This window comes from Tachypleus tridentatus, chromosome 2 (assembly GCF_004210375.1).
Source record: "Tachypleus tridentatus isolate NWPU-2018 chromosome 2, ASM421037v1, whole genome shotgun sequence".
In the NCBI taxonomy this organism is placed as follows: domain Eukaryota; kingdom Metazoa; phylum Arthropoda; class Merostomata; order Xiphosura; family Limulidae; genus Tachypleus; species Tachypleus tridentatus.
Genome location: NC_134826.1, coordinates 154,924,946 through 154,944,484, shown reverse-complemented (window position 1 = coordinate 154,944,484; position 19,539 = coordinate 154,924,946). Strand labels below are relative to the sequence as shown.

The 19,539-nt window shown below is 35.3% G+C and overlaps 1 protein-coding gene across 5 annotated transcripts in view; it reads left to right on the top strand.

The window, feature by feature from the left end:
• Nucleotides 1–805: 805 nt before the first annotated feature.
• Nucleotides 806–19,539, top strand: part of LOC143245416 (translation factor GUF1 homolog, mitochondrial-like) — a 42,619-nt gene continuing 23,885 nt past the window's right edge. For 2 of the 5 annotated variants that reach the window (XM_076491749.1, XM_076491746.1), the window contains exons 1-7: nt 808–1,251; nt 2,277–2,319; nt 5,060–5,165; nt 13,552–13,700; nt 14,935–15,015; nt 16,242–16,403; nt 18,117–18,181. In XM_076491749.1, coding sequence (XP_076347864.1) covers nt 1,064–1,251; nt 2,277–2,319; nt 5,060–5,165; nt 13,552–13,700; nt 14,935–15,015; nt 16,242–16,403; nt 18,117–18,181 — 794 coding nt within the window. In that variant the 5' untranslated portion in view covers nt 808–1,063. Of the gene's footprint in view, nt 1,252–2,276; nt 2,320–5,059; nt 5,166–5,296; nt 5,345–13,551; nt 13,701–14,934; nt 15,016–16,241; nt 16,404–18,116; nt 18,182–19,539 lie in introns of those variants that run through there. The other 3 variants (XM_076491748.1, XM_076491747.1, XM_076491750.1) reach the window with 3 other exon arrangements.

Sequence of the window (19,539 nt, the reverse complement as noted above, 5' to 3'; positions counted from 1 at the left end):
CAGACATATAACTGTGCTACTGAGGAGCTACCGCTGTCTATGATCCGTTAACATAATATATGTTGAAAATAAGTATACTTAAGAATACCACATTATTTTAATTTGACTCTGTTTTTATACAAAAAAAAAAGGTGATTGTTTGATTTTTGTGTTCAGTCGCATTACTTTGTAGTAGAGTATCTGACGAATCTTCTGTTTTTGGTGGTGTTTTTTTGTTTTGTTTTGCGGTTCATGAAGGGAAATGTGGTTAATTTGGAAATACCACACAGTTGGGCTTGAATTACACATAAAGCTACACGAGGGCTATCTGCGCTAGCCGTCACTACTTTAGCAATGTAAGACTAGAGGAAAGGCAGGTAGTCATCACCACCCACCTGCCAACTCTTGGGTTCTCTTTTACCAACGAATAATGGGATTGACCGTAACATTATAATGCCCTCACAGATTGAAAGGGCAAGCATGTTTGGTGCGATGGGGATTCGAACCTGTGATTCTCGGATTACGAGTCAAGTGCCCTAACCACCTGGCTATACACAGTTAAAAAAGAATCATATCAAGAACATAACTGTTTGGAGCTGAGCACAACATTCACACATGCACATAACGTCCGTGTTTACATACGTGAAGAAAAGGGGAGTCAAGATGTTAGATAACCTGATTTATAATTTATACGAAAAACAAATCGGCTAAAATTGTTGTTAGGTAAACTCACATGTACTACCGATAACATTTTATTTTTATAAGGCGTATTTACAATTAATAGTATTTATTAAAATATGTTTTGCACGACCCAACCGTCGTGAGGTCGCGAACGTATGTTTTAACCAGGTTACATTAACGTGAGTCTCAAAGTAATGGTTAGCAGTTGTGTTCTGGATGTTTGGTTTAACGTGTATATAAAATATCTGCATAACGTCATAAATGCACTTGAATTTAGTATGAACTTAGTTTTTAGTTTTAGCAACTTTATTTCCAAAAGCTTAATTCAGGTTGATTTTGTAAAATTTGGATTCTCGTTTTGTCCCAAGTGTTTTGCTCTCTTCAAATTAAAGTGTTAAACTAAATGCTTTTAAACACTAAGTTAGTTCGGTGCATAAGCAGAAGGCAAGCCCTTCGTTTGTGCTTATTTGACAAATTTTGGAACAACTTTTCTTACGAAAGTCAGGAAGTAATAAATTACAAAGTTATTAAGAATAAAAAAATCGGCCATTTCACTTTCAGACAAAGTCGCAAAAACTTTACGACCTCCACGTAAGTCGTATTTAATAATGTTTCACTTAAGATTAACTTACGAAGTTTAAATTAAATATAACGTTTACAATGTGACATTTAAAATAACGGCTAATGTGTTATTTATGGGATGATGTACAGTTAGCATCGGAATTTACCTTGGTTATTTTGTGTGGTCTCTGATGTTTAGGCTTTACAAATTGCATTTTACTGATGACCAGTGTTTTTTTACATAATTTTTGCAAGATAAGACTTGAATGTGGATAAACTAAATTTTCGCTGTAGATTCACGTAGTCAGTTGCTTGGACAAAATATACCTTAAACTTTGTACTGTTTAACAGTTTAGTATAACTGATATACAGTAAACTGTTTATGTGTTATTAAATCATGGATTGCTTCAAAACCTAAAAAAAAAGGAAGTTTTTCATGTTTTTAAAAATAGGATAATGCCTGTGTTATTATGTTTCATTAAGTACTATAAATATTATTGTAATATTAATAATGTACTGTACCTGACTTTCTGTATCACAAAATTTGCTGGCTGTAGTATTTTTATCAACATCTTTTCAAGTGGAGGGATGGTAGTTGTTAGAAATAAGCTACTGACTGCAAAACAAGTTTTTGTTTCACCAGAACATGTTTCATGTTCGTATTTCCTCTATTTCATTAGAATTTCATCAATGTTCAAGGGGTTTACACCACAGTGGTCTGTGGTATTGATTTTTTAATTTGTATAAAAGAAGGAATTTACAGTCATTGAAAAATAATTTAGCTGTCCAAGTTAATTAACATATAACATATATGTGACATTTTATGTTTTACACAGTGTCATGGGGTTGTGTTAGGTTGTTACCACTTCTTCTCACTAGAATGTTACTGTGATAGTTTTGGAACACTGCAAGTCTGTTTCAAGAAGATTGTTGGTTAGAATATAGATTAGTGTCACCATCTGTCTTATACCATATTACTGGATATTGTTTTCTATAACTGTAAAGATAAAGTACCAGATGTGTTACATTCATAAGATGAAACATTTATTTTTCAGATCTCTTCATCAAGATGTTGATAACAAGAAGAAGAAATATAGCGTAAGAACTTTGCCATGAGGTTAAGATTTTAGCTGTTAATGAACTCATAATTATTGGTGATTTTAATTTTAGACACATCGACTGGGAAATGCTAGAGTAAAACCATGATAGACAAAGGTTTTTGGAAACTTTTCAGGATGGATTTCTTCACCAGTTGGTCAAGGAATCTATTAGGAACAATATTATTATAGGGTTATTGTTAACTTCTAATATAGAAATAATGGAGAGGGTAGAAACTGAGTAACATTTAGGTGCAAGTGATCGTTGCTTTATTAGATTTGATGTTTTGTTGCATATGGAGACAATGAATAGTGATACTTTACTTACAAATGTCAAAAGAGTAAATTTTGAAGAGATAAGTTAGCTAACTGGATAGAAGAGTGGCTGAATGGAAAAGAAAATAGAGGGTTGTTACATATAAAGTTCATTTAAAATGGATTAACGTTACAGTTGAGGTCCTTGGGACTCAGTCTTAGGTCTTTTGCAATTTTTGATTTACATCAATGACATATCAAGGAATAGAGAATAAGTTACTGACATTTACTGATGATATTAAGGTCTAGGTTGTTGCTGGCTGTGAAGTGGATGCTGCTGATTTACAAAAGGATTTAAGATTATTTAGTTAGTTGGCCAAGTAATTGGAAGATGGGTTTTAATTATAAAAAATCTAAGTTAATGGGTTGTCATACTTTGGATGGAAATAACAGTATTTTGAAGGAAAGGGATCTTAGTGTAATAGTTGATCAGTCTCTAAAGCCATCCATCCAAGCAGTTTGCTGTTACTAGCGATAGCTAAACAGGATTTTAGGTTGAATCTACAGAAGTATTGAATACAGTTCTGAAGATGTTATAATTTCACTGGTTAGGTCACATTTGGAATATTGTGCTCAGTCTTGGGCTCTTTACCTTAGGAAGGATATTGAATTGTAAGAATGGGTTCAAGAAGAGTTACTAAAATGGTGTTTGTTATAGAGGGGTTGTCATGTGAGGAGAGCCTGATATCCATCAACTTATTTTCTCATGAAAAAGAAGAGTTGGGGAAGGGGATCTGATTGAGGTGTTTAAGTTAGAGAAGGTGTTCTGATTGAGGTGTTTAAGTTAGGGAAGGTGTTCTGATGGAGGTGTGTAAGTTAGGGAAGGTGTTCTGATTGAGGTGTGTAAGTTAGAGAAGGTGTTCTGATTGAGGTGTGTAAGTTAGAAGGTGTTCTGATTGAGGTGTGTAAGTTAGGAAGGTGTTCTGATTGAGGTGTGTAAGTTAGGAAGGTGTTCTGATTGAGGTATTTAAGTTAGGAAGGGTATTCTGATTGAGTATTTAAGATTAGGGAAGGTGTTCTGATTGAGGTGTTTGCCAGGGAAGGTGTTCTGATTGAAGTGTTTAAGATTAGGGAAGGTGTTGATTGAAGTATTTGGATTAGGAAGCGTCCTGTATTGAAGTATTTAAGTTAGGGAAGGTGTTCTGATTGAAGTGTTTAAGTTAGGGAAGGTCCTGATTGAAGTGTTTAAGTTAGGGAAGGTGTTTGGATTGAAGTGTTTAAGTTAGGGAAGGTGTTCTGATTGAAGTGTTTAAGTTAGGGAAGGTGTTCTGATTGAGGTGTTTAAGTTAGGGAAGGTGTTCTGATTGAAGTGTTTAAGTTAGGGAAGGTGTTCTGATTGAGGTGTGTAAGTTAGGGAAGGTGTTCTGATTGAAGTGTTTAAGTATTGTAAAAGGAATTAATAGTGTTGGTGCTTCACCTTTTTTCATATTTAATAGTAAAAATAGTTGGACTAGAGGACAAAAACATACATTTTGGTTGGACAGTTGGTGGATGCATTAACTTTAAAGAAATTAAAGAGAATGCTGGATAAATACTTAAATGATAGTGGCTGGAATTTAGTGTAATTCTGTTTGTTTAGGTTTAGTTATTTTAGTAGATAGGACATTGTTAGTAGACCCACAAGGTCCTTTGTTTTTGTAAATATTATTAATTGTTCTGTTTTTTATCAAAAGACAATACTGTAAACATTTGACAGAAAAGTTTGAAATAATAAGGCATCTAAAGTGTCTTCCCAATGGAAATGGGCAATTGGATATCCACAGTTGTCATCATTAGTGGCCTGTAGATGTGGTTTGTAAAGACAATGAGACTCCAACTGGTCCATAGGACAGTTAAAATATAGAATGTTTTAAAAACTGCTTAAATATATTGTTTTAAAATGTTTGAAACAGTACTTTAAAAATTACTATTGTTCAAAATAGTATGTGAAATTTTGAGATTCAAACTAGCTATCTGATACAATGATCACTTTCTAAAACATTAAAAATTTATTGCTTAGACAAAAAAAAATGTAAAATTAGATTCATAAAACCTGAAAGAATAAGATGGACCACTAGAGTGCATGTGTGAGTATTTTAATCTGATATTGATCTGTAATTAATTAAAGTTAACCATGCATGTTACATGCAAGTTAAGAAGTCTTATCATGATTTAGTATAACATAATGATGAGGTTGTATACATCTTAAGTTTCTATTCATTATAAGAATTAAATAATTTGAATTATTTAAATTTTGTACAGATTTGTATATTGGATGGTCTGAGAACATTTCTTTATTATTAACGTACTGTACATGTTGAAATATTTCTAGGATAACTTGCCAACTTTAGCAATGACTTTATGGTAATACTAACTAGTGAGTGCTAAGCTTATGTATACTGTGAATTTACATATTTTACTTTCTGTAATTTCTTTTTTATTTCCAGGTTGATATGTCAAAATTCCCACAAAAATATATCAGAAACTTTGGTATCATAGCACATATTGATCATGGGAAAAGTACATTATCAGACAGGCTGTTGGAACATACAGGTTTGATATAAGTATATTTATCAGACAGGCTGTTTTAACATACAGGTTTGATATAAGTGTATTTATTAGACAGGCTGTTTTAACATACAGGTTTGATATAAGTGTATTTATTAGACCAGCTGTTGGAACATACAGGTTTGATATAAGTACATTATCAGACAGGCTGTTGGAACATACAGGTTTGATATAAGTATATTTATCAGACAGGCTGTTTTAACATACAGGTTTGATATAAGTGTATTTATTAGACCAGCTGTTGGAAGTAGTATTGTACAGATGTGCTTGTTTAGCTTGCACATTTGTTGATGTTTTCCTTTATACTTTTTGTTTTAATATTACTTTAATTTTTTTCATTTTTGAATTACAAAAGGTTGCCTTTTCCAACTTTTCTTACCCTCTTTGCTTTCTAATTGTCACTATGTTCTCACAATTCTAGGCTGTCGCAACTATTACAGCTGTTACTGCTGCTGTAGGTTTCTCAATTGATGAGTAATGTTCCTGCTTATGAGACTTTCCCTAACATCACCACCTGTTATGTGTACAGCCTACTCTACTCCCACTCAAGAATATTCTTCCCATTCATGAGTGATATCTGGAAATTTACCTAAACCTCTTTTACCCTCTTTGGAATTCATTAATCATGTTTTTCTTATATTATTCTTATCTTCTGTCTCCTCTGATTTTGAACTTACCTTTTTTGATGGAATATTTAGTGTTGTTCCCTCCATCGCCTGATTTTAAGGTTTATGTTTAAGGGATTGACTTTTGGTTGAGAGTTACTATGTCTCATCTGCTATGTACATCCCAAGATTTTCCTTCCCTTATTTGATTCTCAGTGTTTGGAATTTCTCATTACATTGTGGGGTTCAAAACCTAATGCAGTAGTTAATTTCTCACATTTTCAATTTTCTCATCTAAGACTATTTTGTCCACAATTCTGTGTGCATTATCAACTACACGCTGCTTTAGACAATTAACTTCTTTCTAGAAGAGTTTTTCAGATGATGTTCAAGGTCTTCCATTTACTACAATGGCATGCCTTTCATCTTTTACCCTGGTTCTTCAGATGTGGCTGATATGATATTGGGACTTTCTGAGTTGGAATGTTATTTTCTTCATTTCTACACAGGCTTTCTTTGTGTATGTATATTTCTGTCTTTGGGTTTTTCTTTGTAAAACAGCATGTTTCTATGTGTGTATATATTTCTGTGTTTTGGTTTTCCTTTGAAAAACAGGATTTTTCTGTGTGTGTAAATATTTTTGTCTTTGGGTTTTTCTTTGTAAACAGGATGTTTCTATGCATGTACGTATCTCTGCATTTGGGTTTTCTTTGTAAAACAGGAGTTTCTGTGCATGCACATACTTCTGTGTTTGGGTTCTTTGTAAAACAGGATGTTTCTATGTGTGTGTATATATTTCTCTGTTTGGGTTTTTCTTTGTAAAATAGGAGTTTCTATATATTTCTGTGTTTTTACCCTCATTGTGGATTCCTGTATGTGGTGAGAGTAACTTCCAGGGAAGGTTCTGTTCTTTCAGTTTACTTCCTCTGGGATCTGAACATCCACCCACGTGTTTGTGTTTGCCGTGTGTGGTGACCCGTGAAGGGGAGAAGATCCTGGTGTTTGAAGGGTCTAACTCTAACACACCACTATGGCCTTGAATTCTTTTAGATGGACAGCCTTGGAGTGGGCCTCCCTTGGGTCAATCAGCTGGTCCATTTAAGCTAGGGTCAACCAAGTACCAGTCTTGGATATTCACAACAGGTGTTGTGGACATTGTATCTGATGCTGATGTTTGGGTATAGTGCTCAAGAAACCCTGGCATTGTTGCAGTGTCCTTGTTTGACATTGTAGTGTGTCTCCTCTTATGGCTGCATGGTGGGTGGGGTAAGTGGGCACCGAAACATTTCTTTTTGTTTTTATTGTGGAATCTCCAAATAAAAACTTAAATAGTGAAAACAGTCCATAGGTAAATGATCATGTCTTGAAGATTCCAAGCAGCAGTCTTCAACTATTGTAACACCTGTTGTACCTCATTTCCTTATCCTACCTTCTCTTTTAGACAAATCTTCAGGGCATATGTCTCCATTTTTCATTCAGAAGGGACTAGAAGGACTTGCTGGCTTTCCAAAGTCAGTAAAGAAGCTTCAGTCTGATGACATATTGGTAGAAACATCCACTTCTCAACACAATGAACTCTTCTTTCATTCAAAGGCGATTGGGAATATACCTATTGAGATTACACTTCATGCTACTTTGAATTCATCACGAGTAGTTATTGTTTAGAGGGATTTAAAGAACATCCCTGAGCCAGAGATTCTTGCTGGTTTCTTCAGTCAAGGAGTTTCTGCAGTGAGACATATATCCACTCGCAAAGATGGAATTATGATGCCAACCAACGTCCTCATTCTCACATTTACACAATCACGTCTGCCTGCCACCATCAAGGCAGGTTATCTTAATTGCAGAGTGTGGCCATACATTTCAAACACTCTCTGATGTTTCCAGTGCCAGCTGTTCAGTCACTTGAAGATGTCACGTCATGGTTTTTTGATGTGTGCTCATTGTGGTGGCATGGGCCATGATACTTACGAGTGTGACATGGACCCTCATTGCATCAATTGCAATGGCTCTCACCCGTTCTTGCTTTAAATGGTTGGAAGAAAAAGAGGTGCAGTGTTTGAAAACTACCTACCTCCTCATCGCAAATGTATGCTGCTGCACTTTATTCCATTACTACAGTGGGAATAGAGAAGGATCTTTCTGTGCCTCCGAAAGAATCATTCTCAAAACAAATAAAAAGTCTTTTGATCTCCATGGTTAAAAAAGTTGATGAATCAACTTCAACACTCATCTGTGTCTTTTACAAACATTCCAACAAATCCCAATATTTACTTCCTTTGGTTTTGGGTACAGGCATTTTCTTGGATATATCTTCTTCTCCCACCCCAAGATGCAAAATAATCATTTGTTTATGTCTCCACTCACTGGAATCCTCTTCCAACAGCAAAGACCTCCCTCGAATAAAGACAGTAAAGAAAAAAAAAGCATGGTCATAAACAGAATGGTTCTCCACCCAATTTGCCTACACATAAGTAAAAATGGCCACCTTGATACAATGGAACTGTCGAGATTTATGTTCTAATGTGGATCACATCAAAACACTGATAGCTTCCTACCATTCTGTATGTCTTTCCTTAAGGAAACATTTCTGAAACCTAGCAATACAGTTACTTTTTGGCAGTTTTCGTTATACAGAAATGACAGGCTGTGTGATGGATGAGTGCATGGAGGGGTGGCACTGTTGGTTGATCAGCATGGGCCCACTCGACATGCCCTTGGAGGCCTAGCCATCCGTGTTTCCTTGGGTCATACTATCATTGTTTGTTCTCTCTACCTGTCAACTGGAGAGACTTATGATCAATCAGACCTTTATGCTCTCATCGAGCAGTTGCCATCTACCTTTTTAATTCTGGGGGACTTTAATGGACATCAATCCACTCTTGGGAAGTGCTGACATTGATAGTAGGGGTCGCTCTGTAGAGCGTATGCTCTCTGATCACAACCTTTCTCTTTTCAATACTGGTTCTTCTATTTATTTTCATGTACCTAGTCAGTCTTTTACTGCTGTTGATATCTGAATTTGCTCCCCTTCACTATTTTCCCATTTTTCATGGAGGGTTAAATATAATCCATGAGGCAGTGATCATTTTCCTATAATTTTGAGAGAGACCAGCCATGGTCGATGCCACCCGACCTACGTGCCTTGGTGGAAGCTGGATCATGCAAACTGGACCTCTTTCACTGCTTTCGCAGAACTTGATCCTTCCATCGTCTGTGAGCCATCAATAGATGACTGTGTGGCAGCAGTAACTGACTGTATTATACAAGCAGCTCCTCAATGTATTCCTAAAACCTCGACACGTTTTCCACAATATCCTCCTCCATGGTGGAGTCCTGCCTGCCACATGGCACGGAAGGCTCAAAAACGGGCCTGGGATACTTTCCATAGATCTCCCACACTCTTGAACTCCATTGCTTTCTAGCAGGCCCATGCATGTGCTTGGTGGGTTAGACGTCAAAGCCAGAAGGAATCTTGGATTAAGTTCACAATCAGCATACCTTCTACCACCAGTTCCAAAGTCATATGGGACAAGATTTGAAAGGTCAGCGGACAATATAATTCTCTCCCCCTCTCAGTTTTGCTTTCTGATGGCTAGGAAGTAGCTGATACCCAGAGTATCGCCGATACTCTAGGTGAAAGCTTTTGCCAGGTCTCTAGCACTTCTGATTCATTCTCCATCTTCTTAGCCATCAAGACTCAGGCAGAGCGATCACCTCTTTCCTTTCGAGCTGATTGTCTCTATGACTATAATTGTCCCTTTACACTGGTGGAACTCAAACTAGCCCTTCATTGGTGTGGCAGTACATTGGTTAAACCTGATGATGTACACTATGAAATGTTGCACCATCTATCTCCAGCTTCTCTTGCTATTCTTCTGATTGTTTTTAACTGGTTCTGGCAGGAGATTGTTGTTCTTAATGCCTGGTGCCAGGCTATTGTCCTACCTTTCTCTTAGCCTGGAAAAAACCCCAAGATTCCTTCAAACTACCATCCAATTGCTTTGATGAGCTGTCTCTGTAAGACCTTGGAGAGGATGGTTAATTCTCATCTTATTTGTTTCCTTGAATCAAACAACCTTCTCTTGCTCACCCAGTGTGAGTTCCAACAACAGTGCTCCACCATGGACTACCTAATTTGACTTGAAATGTCAATCAGAGAAGCCTTTCTCAAATGACATCTTGTATCGATATTCTTTGACATTGAGAAGGCTTATGATACAACATGGAAGTATGGCATTTTGCGAGACCTCAATATATATTGGTTATGTGGCAATTTGCTTATTTTTATTAAAAATGTTTTAATGGACAGGAGATTCCAAGTTTGTGTGAGTTTGACACTTTCCTGTTCTTTTCTACATGAACTTGGAGTTCCTGAGGGCTGTGTTTTGAATGTCACACTTTTCAGTATAAAGATTAATGCCATCACTGAACAACTTCCTCTAACTATTGCAAACAGGCTCTATGTCGACAACTTTCACATCTCGTGTCAGTCATCAAACACGAGGTATATTGAGTGGCAACTACAGACTGCCCTCAATCGTTTACTGAAGTGGACCACAGCAAATTGCTTTAACTTCTGTCTAAAACCATTTACATGCACTTTTGTCACCAATGATGGGGTATTCACCCTGATCCTGAACTCCATATCAGTGAAGTTGTGCTGTCTGTGGTTCAGGAGACAAAGTTCTTGGGGCTTATTTTTGACTGTAACTGATCTTTATACCACACATCGGGCAGCTATGGGTAAAATGCACAAGAGCACTGAACATCCTCTGTGTCTTCTCTTTCACCACTTGGGGAGCGGATTGATATTTTATGCTAAAGATGTATCATGCTCTTATTCGATTGAAACTCGACTATGGATCAGTGGTCTATGGCTCTGCCAGAACCTTGGCCTTAAAGAGGCTGGACCCCATTCATCATCAAGGACTTCGGCTCTGCACCGGGGCTTTCCACGCTTCCCAGGTTCATAGTTTATACACAGTCTCAACAATCTTCTTTATACCTTTGCCATTTGCACAGGCCTTTACTATATATTTCAAAACTTTGTTCCTAACCAAAGCATCTCACCTGGGATTCTTTTCCTTTTTCAATAAGCCATACGTTTTCAGAACAATCTGCCATTGCTCCTTGAGTCCTTTGTATTTAGTCACACTTGGATGAGTTGGGTCTGTTCTTGGATAACATTACTGTATATGGTCAGCCCATTCCACCATGGCTTCTTATATTCCCCAAATGTGAAATATCTTTAAATCGCCTGAGAAAAGCAGACACTTCCGATTGGAAATACTCTCTTATGTGCTGAACATCTTTAGAACTATTTTTCCATTCCTATTTATGTGTGGGCTTTGCCATGGTTTGTTGTGATTCAGTGGTTGCATGCAGAATCCCCTCTGTAGCTTCTGTGTTCACTGCTGAACTGTTTATCATTTTTCTTGCCCTGGATCACATAGAAGCTAATCAGTACTCAAACTGCACTATTTATACTGACTCGCTTAGTTCTCTACTGGCCCTGGAATAACTTTATGTTAGTTCACACCCTGTTCTCGCTGATATTCAAAACCGAGTGGCCCATTTCTATTTAACTTCTACTTCTATCCAGTTTTTCTGGATACCGGGCCACATTGGTATTCACAGGAATAATCTTGCTGATACTGCAGCTAAATCTATCTGCTCTGCACTATCATGGCTGTGCATATTCCATACATGGACTATGGTCCTGTATTCAAGGCTTGGCTCTGTGCCAGCTGGCAGTCATCTTGGAGTGAGCAAAGTGAAAACAAGCTTTTTCATGTAAAACCCTATATTGGACTTTGGCCGTTTTGCTTCCTAAGGATTGGAAAGTGGAAGTTGTTCTAACTAGACTAGTCATTGGCCACAATTTTTTAACTCATCCTTTTCTTTTATCTGGAACTGATGCACCAATGTGTAGTTTGTGTAACACTCAGGGCACAATAAGCCACATTTTATTTTCTTGCCATCATTATGGCTCTCAATGACGGCACCATTTTAAACATGTTCTGTCCCAAGGTTTGTCTATTATGTTAGTATTATTGGTGATGGTGACACTGTCCACCTTGGAAATGTTTTTAGTTTTTTAAAGCCATTAATCTTTTTAATGCCTTTTAAATTTTTTAATTTATACATTAGACCTTTTTTAATGAGATTCCCTTTTAAGAATCACAGTCCATCTCATTCAATTTGAAGTTAGAAAATGGCTGTAACGTTAAATAACTTGGAACCAGGGCTAGAAAGGCCAATTTCAGGTGACTAACGCTGCTGTTGGAATTACTTGTTAGACATCCGGGTGAGTTATTATTAAAATTTTGCTACAAGTCTTTTAAAATTTTTATTACTTTTTGAAAATGACCATAACATCAAATAACTCGGAACCAGGACTGGAAAGGCCAACTTCAGGTGACTGATGGTGGTTTTTGTACTTACCTTTTAGTCTTTCTGGTGAGTTATGATAATTCCAGTTACGCTACAGAAAGTCCTTTACAACTTGTATTACTGTAGTTTTTCTCTTAATGTTGTAGACTAAATGTAAACATTGGTTTTATGCTATTTATGTTTTTCTTAAACTTTGTTTTGTTTTACTTTAATTTCCTTTTATGAATTTACTCTAATTTTAACTTTTTATTGGATGTTTTGTGCAGATAGCCTCATTGCTTTGTGCAATAATACAACAAATCAACCAACCAATCTGTGTTTATCAGAATTGTGAGTGTGAGTTACAGCATCGGTGTTCTGCTTTCATTTTGTACCTTATTATTCCATGTCTGTTTTCTGCTAACTGCACGTCTCTTTGTTAATCGACCACATGTAGAGTATGCTAGTTTTGTATTTTCAATTCAATCTTCTCCACTGATATATAGTTGTAGTTTCAGCTTACATATGAACCTTGAAAGTACATTAACTATTTGATTACTGAAATGATAGTGTCATGTGCTCCATTTTGTGTTCTTTTTAATAAAGTGTACTGATTTGTTTTTCAAAACATTTTCATTTATTATTTTCTTATATTAATTTAAAGTTCCATGGAAATAAAATTTAGATTTGGAATAGTATATCCTCATATTGGCTATATACTTTATAATGAAGGACTTAATATGCTATTGATCCCACCATGTGAAACACCTTACATTGTAGATGGTTTATAGTATATCCTCATATTGGCCATATACTTTATAATGAAGGACTTAATGTGTTATCGATCCCACCACATGAAACACCTTACATTGTAGGTGGTTTATAGTATATCCTCATATTGACTATATACTTTATAATGAAGGACTTAATGTGTTATCGATCCCACCACGTGAAACACCTTACATTGTAGATGGTTTATAGTATATCCTCATATTGACCATATACTTTATAATAAAGGACTTAATGTGTTATCGATCCCACTACGTGAAACACCTTACATTGTAGATGGTTTATAGTATATCCTAATATTGACCATATACTTTATAATAAAGGACTTAATGTGTTATCGATCCCACTACGTGAAACATTTTACATTGTGGATGGTTTATTACTTTTCCACCTGTGACACTATTTGATTTTAATGCAGTTGTTTGAAATTAAAAACTAATCCAAGATAATGAGGTGTTAGTTTGCTGTGTCTTGTTTACTACTGAACTTTGCTTGCTTGTTTTATATTTATAACAGCAGGTATATATACAGTGTGCATATTATTAAATGTAAATTATTACTTTGAAGTATGTGTAATTTAATCAGTTTACTTCATTCTTTAGGAACCATATCAAAGAACGATCAGAACAAACAAGTGCTCGACAAATTGCCAGTTGAGAGAGAAAGAGGAATTACTGTTAAAGCTCAAAGTGCCTCCCTTTTCTATGAATATGAAGGGAACACTTATCTTCTCAATCTGATTGACACACCTGTAAGTGAAATTATAATTTTTATAAAAGTTCAATAAATGGTTAAAGAACTTTACTCTGAATCGTTTCACTCCTGCAGTTATAGACGAGCAACACTCCCAGTGTCAGGTTTATAGACGAGCAACTCTCCCAGTGTCAGGTTTATAGACGAGCAACCTCCCAGTGTCAGGTTTATAGACCGAGCAACTCTCCCAGTGTCAGGTTTATAGACGAGCAACTCTCCCAGTGTCAGGTTTATAGACGAGCAACCTCCCAGTGTCAGGTTTATAGACGAGCAACTCTCCCAGTGTCAGGTTTATAGACGAGCAACTCTCCCAGTGTCAGGTTTATAGACGAGCAACCTCCCAGTGTCAGGTTTATAGACTAAGCAACTCTCCCAGTGTCAGGTTTATAGACGAGCAACTCTCCCAGTGTTAGGTTTATAGACGAGCAACTCTCCCAGTGTCAGGTTTATAGACGAGCAACTCTCCCAGTGTCAGGTTTATAGACGAGCAACTCTCCCAGTGTCAGGTTTATAGACGAGCAACTCTCCCAGTGTCAGGTTTATAGGCGAGCAACTCTCCCAGTGTCAGGTTTATAGACGAGCAACTCTCCCAGTGTCAGGTTTATAGACGAGCAACTCTCCCAGTGTCAGGTTTATAGACGAGCAACTCTCCCAGTGTCAGGTTTATAGACGAGCAACTCTCCCAGTGTCAGGTTTATAGACGAGCAACTCTCCCAGTGTCAGGTTTATAGACGAGCAACTCTCCCAGTGTCAGGTTTATAGACGAGCAACTCTCCCAGTGTCAGGTTTATAGACGAGCAACTCTCCCAGTGTCAGGTTTATAGACGAGCAACTCTCCCAGTGTCAGGTTTATAGACGAGCAACTCTCCCAGTGTCAGGTTTATAGACGAGCGACTCTCCCAGTGTCAAGTTGTTTTTTGAGGGTTTGTGACTGTGGTACTAGTTGTTCTGTAGAGCTTTATGATTATCATACAGGTTGTATTTGGATGCTTCTGTTTGAGTGAGAGTTATGTTTTTTCAATTAAAACTACGATGTTTTTACTTTCAACAAGTATTTATAGATTTTACACTATGTGTACTCCTAGTGATAATTTTTTTATATATTCATTTGAAGTGTTTAGATTGGTAATGACTTATGGGCTAAATGTTTCAACAGTAGTAGACTATCTGCTTTTATTAATAAACAGATTTATGTATTTATTAAACAAGTTTCATTAATTATTTGTTAACAGGGCCATGTTGATTTCACATATGAAGTTTCAAGGTCATTATCTTCATGTCAAGGTGTAATACTTTTAGTTGATGCAAATCAAGTAAGATATTTTCTACAGTTACTAATTAGGTTTATTTAGTTGACAAGTTTGTGTATCTTATTAGGTGGAAAGTTTAGATGATAGGTCTCTATTTTAGTATGTGTGAACCCTAGCTGACAAGTTTGTGTATTTTAATGTGTGTGAATCCCAGATGACAGCTTGCTGTAGGTTTGTGGGTGTGAACCCTAGCTGACAAGTTTGTGTATTTTAATGTGTGTGAATCCCAGATGACAGCTTGCTGTAGGTTTGTGGGTGTGAACCTTAGCTGGCAAGTTTGTGTATTTTAATGTGTGTGAATTCTAGATGACAGCTTTGTGTATGTTTGTGGGTGTGAACCCTAGCTGACAAGTTTGTGTATTTTAATGTGTGTGAATCCCAGATGACAGCTTGCTGTATGTTTGTGGGTGTGAACCTTAGCTGGCAAGTTTGTGTATTTTAATGTGTGTGAATTCTAGATGACAGCTTTGTGTATGTTTGTGGGTGTGAACCTTAGCTGACAAGTTTGTGTATTTTAATGTGTGTATGTCCTGGACAACAGGTTTCTGTTTACCTGTAGGTGTAATGTTTAGCTGTGAAGTTTGTATTATATATTATTAGCTTATGTTTCCTTAGGTTTATAGTGTATCTGTTTCTTACATGTTTGTATCAGGAACGATGTTTTGTTTAATGATGCAAGTTGTTTTTCTTGAAGGATAGTATATATATATATATATATGTGTGTGTGTGTGAATTGTGGACAGAAACATATGAAAAATTTTCATTTATTTTCTTATTATTATATGTTTGTAGAAGTAAGGCTCTAACTATTATTAGTTACAGGTTTATTAAGTAAAACCATTTGGTATGGAACAATATGTTAAATATAATAGGTTTGTTTAGGAAGCACAGGTGAGTTTCATTGAGTTTACTTAAAGGGAAGAGAGTGCTACTAATTTAATATAGGGAAAACAGGAAAGTTTTATCAAGTTTAGTTATAGGTTTGTCTAGGAGAGGTAAGCCAGTTATGGTTACATTTTATTGGAAAGACACTCCATTCACTCGTTTTTATACACTTTAGGTGTTTAACGGGCAGGCTAAGAAACTCGTGAGGTCTACTGATGATGTACGTTAACAAAGTTGTATCTGTGTTGTTCAGTCTAACTAGTGTTACTCTGTGTTTTCCTGTTGTTTCAATTATAAGATAAGCATTTCTTAGAAACTATATTCTGGGTTTTATGTTTTTTCAGGGAGTTCAGGCACAAACAGTGGCAAATTTCAACCTGGCATTTCTCTCTGACCTGACCATTATTCCTGTAGTGAACAAGATTGATTTGAAGAATGCTAAACCTGACAGAGTAGTTGAGCAGATAGAGAAGCTCTTCAGTATTGAACCTTCAGAGATTCTCAAGGCGTGTTTTCTTGGGTTTCTTTTTAGGATTTAAGCTATGTCATTTTCTAAGTTTCAAAGTGCTTTTTAACTAAAAACCATTAGAAATCCAGTTCTGGAATAATGGATGATAAAAAATTAATTTTGTTTCAAGGATAAGAACAACAAACAAACTAGATGCAGAACATTGTTAAGTATAATTTGAAGCCATGTGTTTTTTTCTGATAGTGTCTTACCTCCTCTTGCAAAAGCTTTCTCGACTTGTACTGCCCCCTATTTGTGCAACATTTAGCTTGCTACTACCCTTGATAATTCTACTGATTTCTGCTTAGTACCATGTAAATGACTATTCAAACCAATAGAAGCACGACACTGCTGAGATCTTAACTAGCACTATTTTTATTCTTGATCACCAGTCTTACTGATTAGGCGTATATTTGCTTGATGTTCAACCCTTTTGCCAAAGGCTCAGCATCATATACACATTTGAGCATTGAAATTATTTGATACAGCACATGTATCTTGTAGTAAAGATTACAAGTTTTTTTTAATGAAATATTTTTACTAAAGATTTGTTTCTGGAAATATTGAGTGTGTTAGGTACCTCGTCCAAGTGCAAAGTGATTTCATGTTATGATTAAAAAAATATTCTTTATCCCTAAAATATCAAGTGTTATTTGTGTAGTCTCTGAAACCTCCTAAATACATTTCAAACATTTGTTTTAGTAAGACTTTATAATTAATGTTATTTTCTATATCCTATGTGGGGTTTGTCAACTGTCCAATGTTGTAACCATCATGAAAACATTGGGAAATAAATATAAATTGTTTTATTCATTCTGGAATGACTACATATTATAACATATGAAAATACAAATGTTTAGTCCCAGTAGCTTAAATTTTTATAATGTTATGTATTGATTAAAATTTCAATTATATTGACCTTCTAATTGTGCATAGCTAACATTATATAACTTGCATTCATTGCAGAGCATGTGCACTCATGTTACTGTGTCCAGTAATATGAAACTGAGCTTTAGTCTTGGCTGAGATTTAATGCATTTTGTATTTTACAGTAACATTTGAGTTAATATACATTGTAGGCATGCATGTGTGTATTATTACTATTTAGAAATAAATTATGAAACTTACTTTTCTTAAAAATAGAACAATAAATAAATAAGTGAAGCAAATAATTATATCTTCTCTTTACAACCTGAAATGTTGTTCTAGGCAGATTTTATTAATCACGTAACATATTCTATCTTTTGTACTGATGAAATGATGATGCAGTTTTAAACTTTTTGTTCTAACCACATGTTTTTTTTAACCCTTAAATGGCCGTCATCATCAGTTGATACTGCTACCTGCAAAATTCCTGCTGTTTTAGGGTTAAAAGAAATGTGAATCTGAAGAAGGTGAAAATTAACATGTTTTTAAACTTCTGTAACTCCATGTGAAAATGTAAATAAATTACTTTTTAAAAGTCTACAGAATGTAAATTAAGATCTTGTTCACTGTGAAGTTATCCAAACTTCACTCATTAAACTGTCCAAGTAAACTGTACTGAATTGATTACATGGTATTTTGTATAGTGTTGATAAAATACTGAGATATTATAGTAACTCATATCTAGAGATGATCAACAAATTCTTACTACGTGTTTGTAATCAGCATCAACAAAGTACCTCTAATCATACAATTTTAATTAGTGGTTTGGTTTGTGATGTTACAGGTTTCAGCAAAGCTTGGAACTGGAATAGGTGATGTTCTGAGAGCAGTTGTTGAAAGGATTTCACCGTAAGAGTTTTTTAGTATTTGAACAAACTGACAAATTTACAGTAAAATGTTTTAAAAACCTGAAGTGATTGGTCATTTTTATTGATGCTTTATTTCTTGTTGAATCAGTTTTCAAACAAATGACACTGTAACATGCTGCTGTTCCTATATTGTTTAATTTTCATTTACACTATGGAACACCATGTAATTGTTTACACAGTGTTGTAAAATTTCTTATTACATATTAATGTTGTTAGTAAATAATGTATCACTATCACCAGTTAATTTAGTCTAATTTCACAAATATTCTGTATTGATGTTATCAGTAAATAATGTATCACTGCCACCAGTTAATTTAGTCTGATTTCACAATATTCTGTATTGATGTTGTCAGTAAATAATGTATCACTGCCACCAGTTAATTTAGTCTAATTTCACAAATATTCTGTATTAATGTTGCAGGAAATAATGTATCACTGTCACCAGTTAATTTAGTCTGATTTCACAATATTCTGTATTAATGTTGCAGGAAATAATGTATCACTGTCACCAGTTAATTTAGTCTGATTTCACAAATATTCTGTATTAATGTTGTCAGTAAATAATGTATTACTGCCACCAGTTAATTTAGTCTGATTTTACAATATTCTGTATTGATGTTGTCAGTAAATAATGTGTCACTGCCACCAGTTAATTTAGTCTGATTTCACAGTATTCTGTATTGATGTTGTCAGTAAATAATGTATTACTGCCACCAGTTAATTTAGTCTGATTTTACAATATTCTGTATTGATGTTGTCAGTAAATAATGTATTACTGCCACCAGTTACTTTTGTCTGATTTCACAATATTCTGTATTGATGTTGTCAGTAAAAATGTATTACTGCCACCAGCTAATTTAGTCTGATTTCACAAATATTCTGTATTAATGTTGTCAGTAAATAATGTATTACTGCCACCAGTTTATTTAGTCTGATTTCACAAATATTCTGTATTAATGTTGTCAGTAAATAATGTATTACTGCCACCAATTAATTTGGTCTGATATCGCAAATATTCTGTATTAATGTTGTCAGTAAATAATGTATCACTGCCACCAGCTAATTTAGTCTGATTTCATGAATATTCTGTATTAATGTTGTCAGTAAATAATGTATTACTGTCACCAGCTAATTTAGTCTAATTTCATGAATATACTGTTTGTGCTGAATGATCTTTAATTTTCTTCCTTTTCAAAGTAACAGAAGTTAAAACTGACATTTTTTTATGTCAACATTCATTAGTTTTCTGATGAAGGATCTCACAATGGCTGAGATGAAAGTCATAACACTAAAAACAGGGTTTTGGTACAAATGGGTTTTCCATTGGCTCAGCTGAAA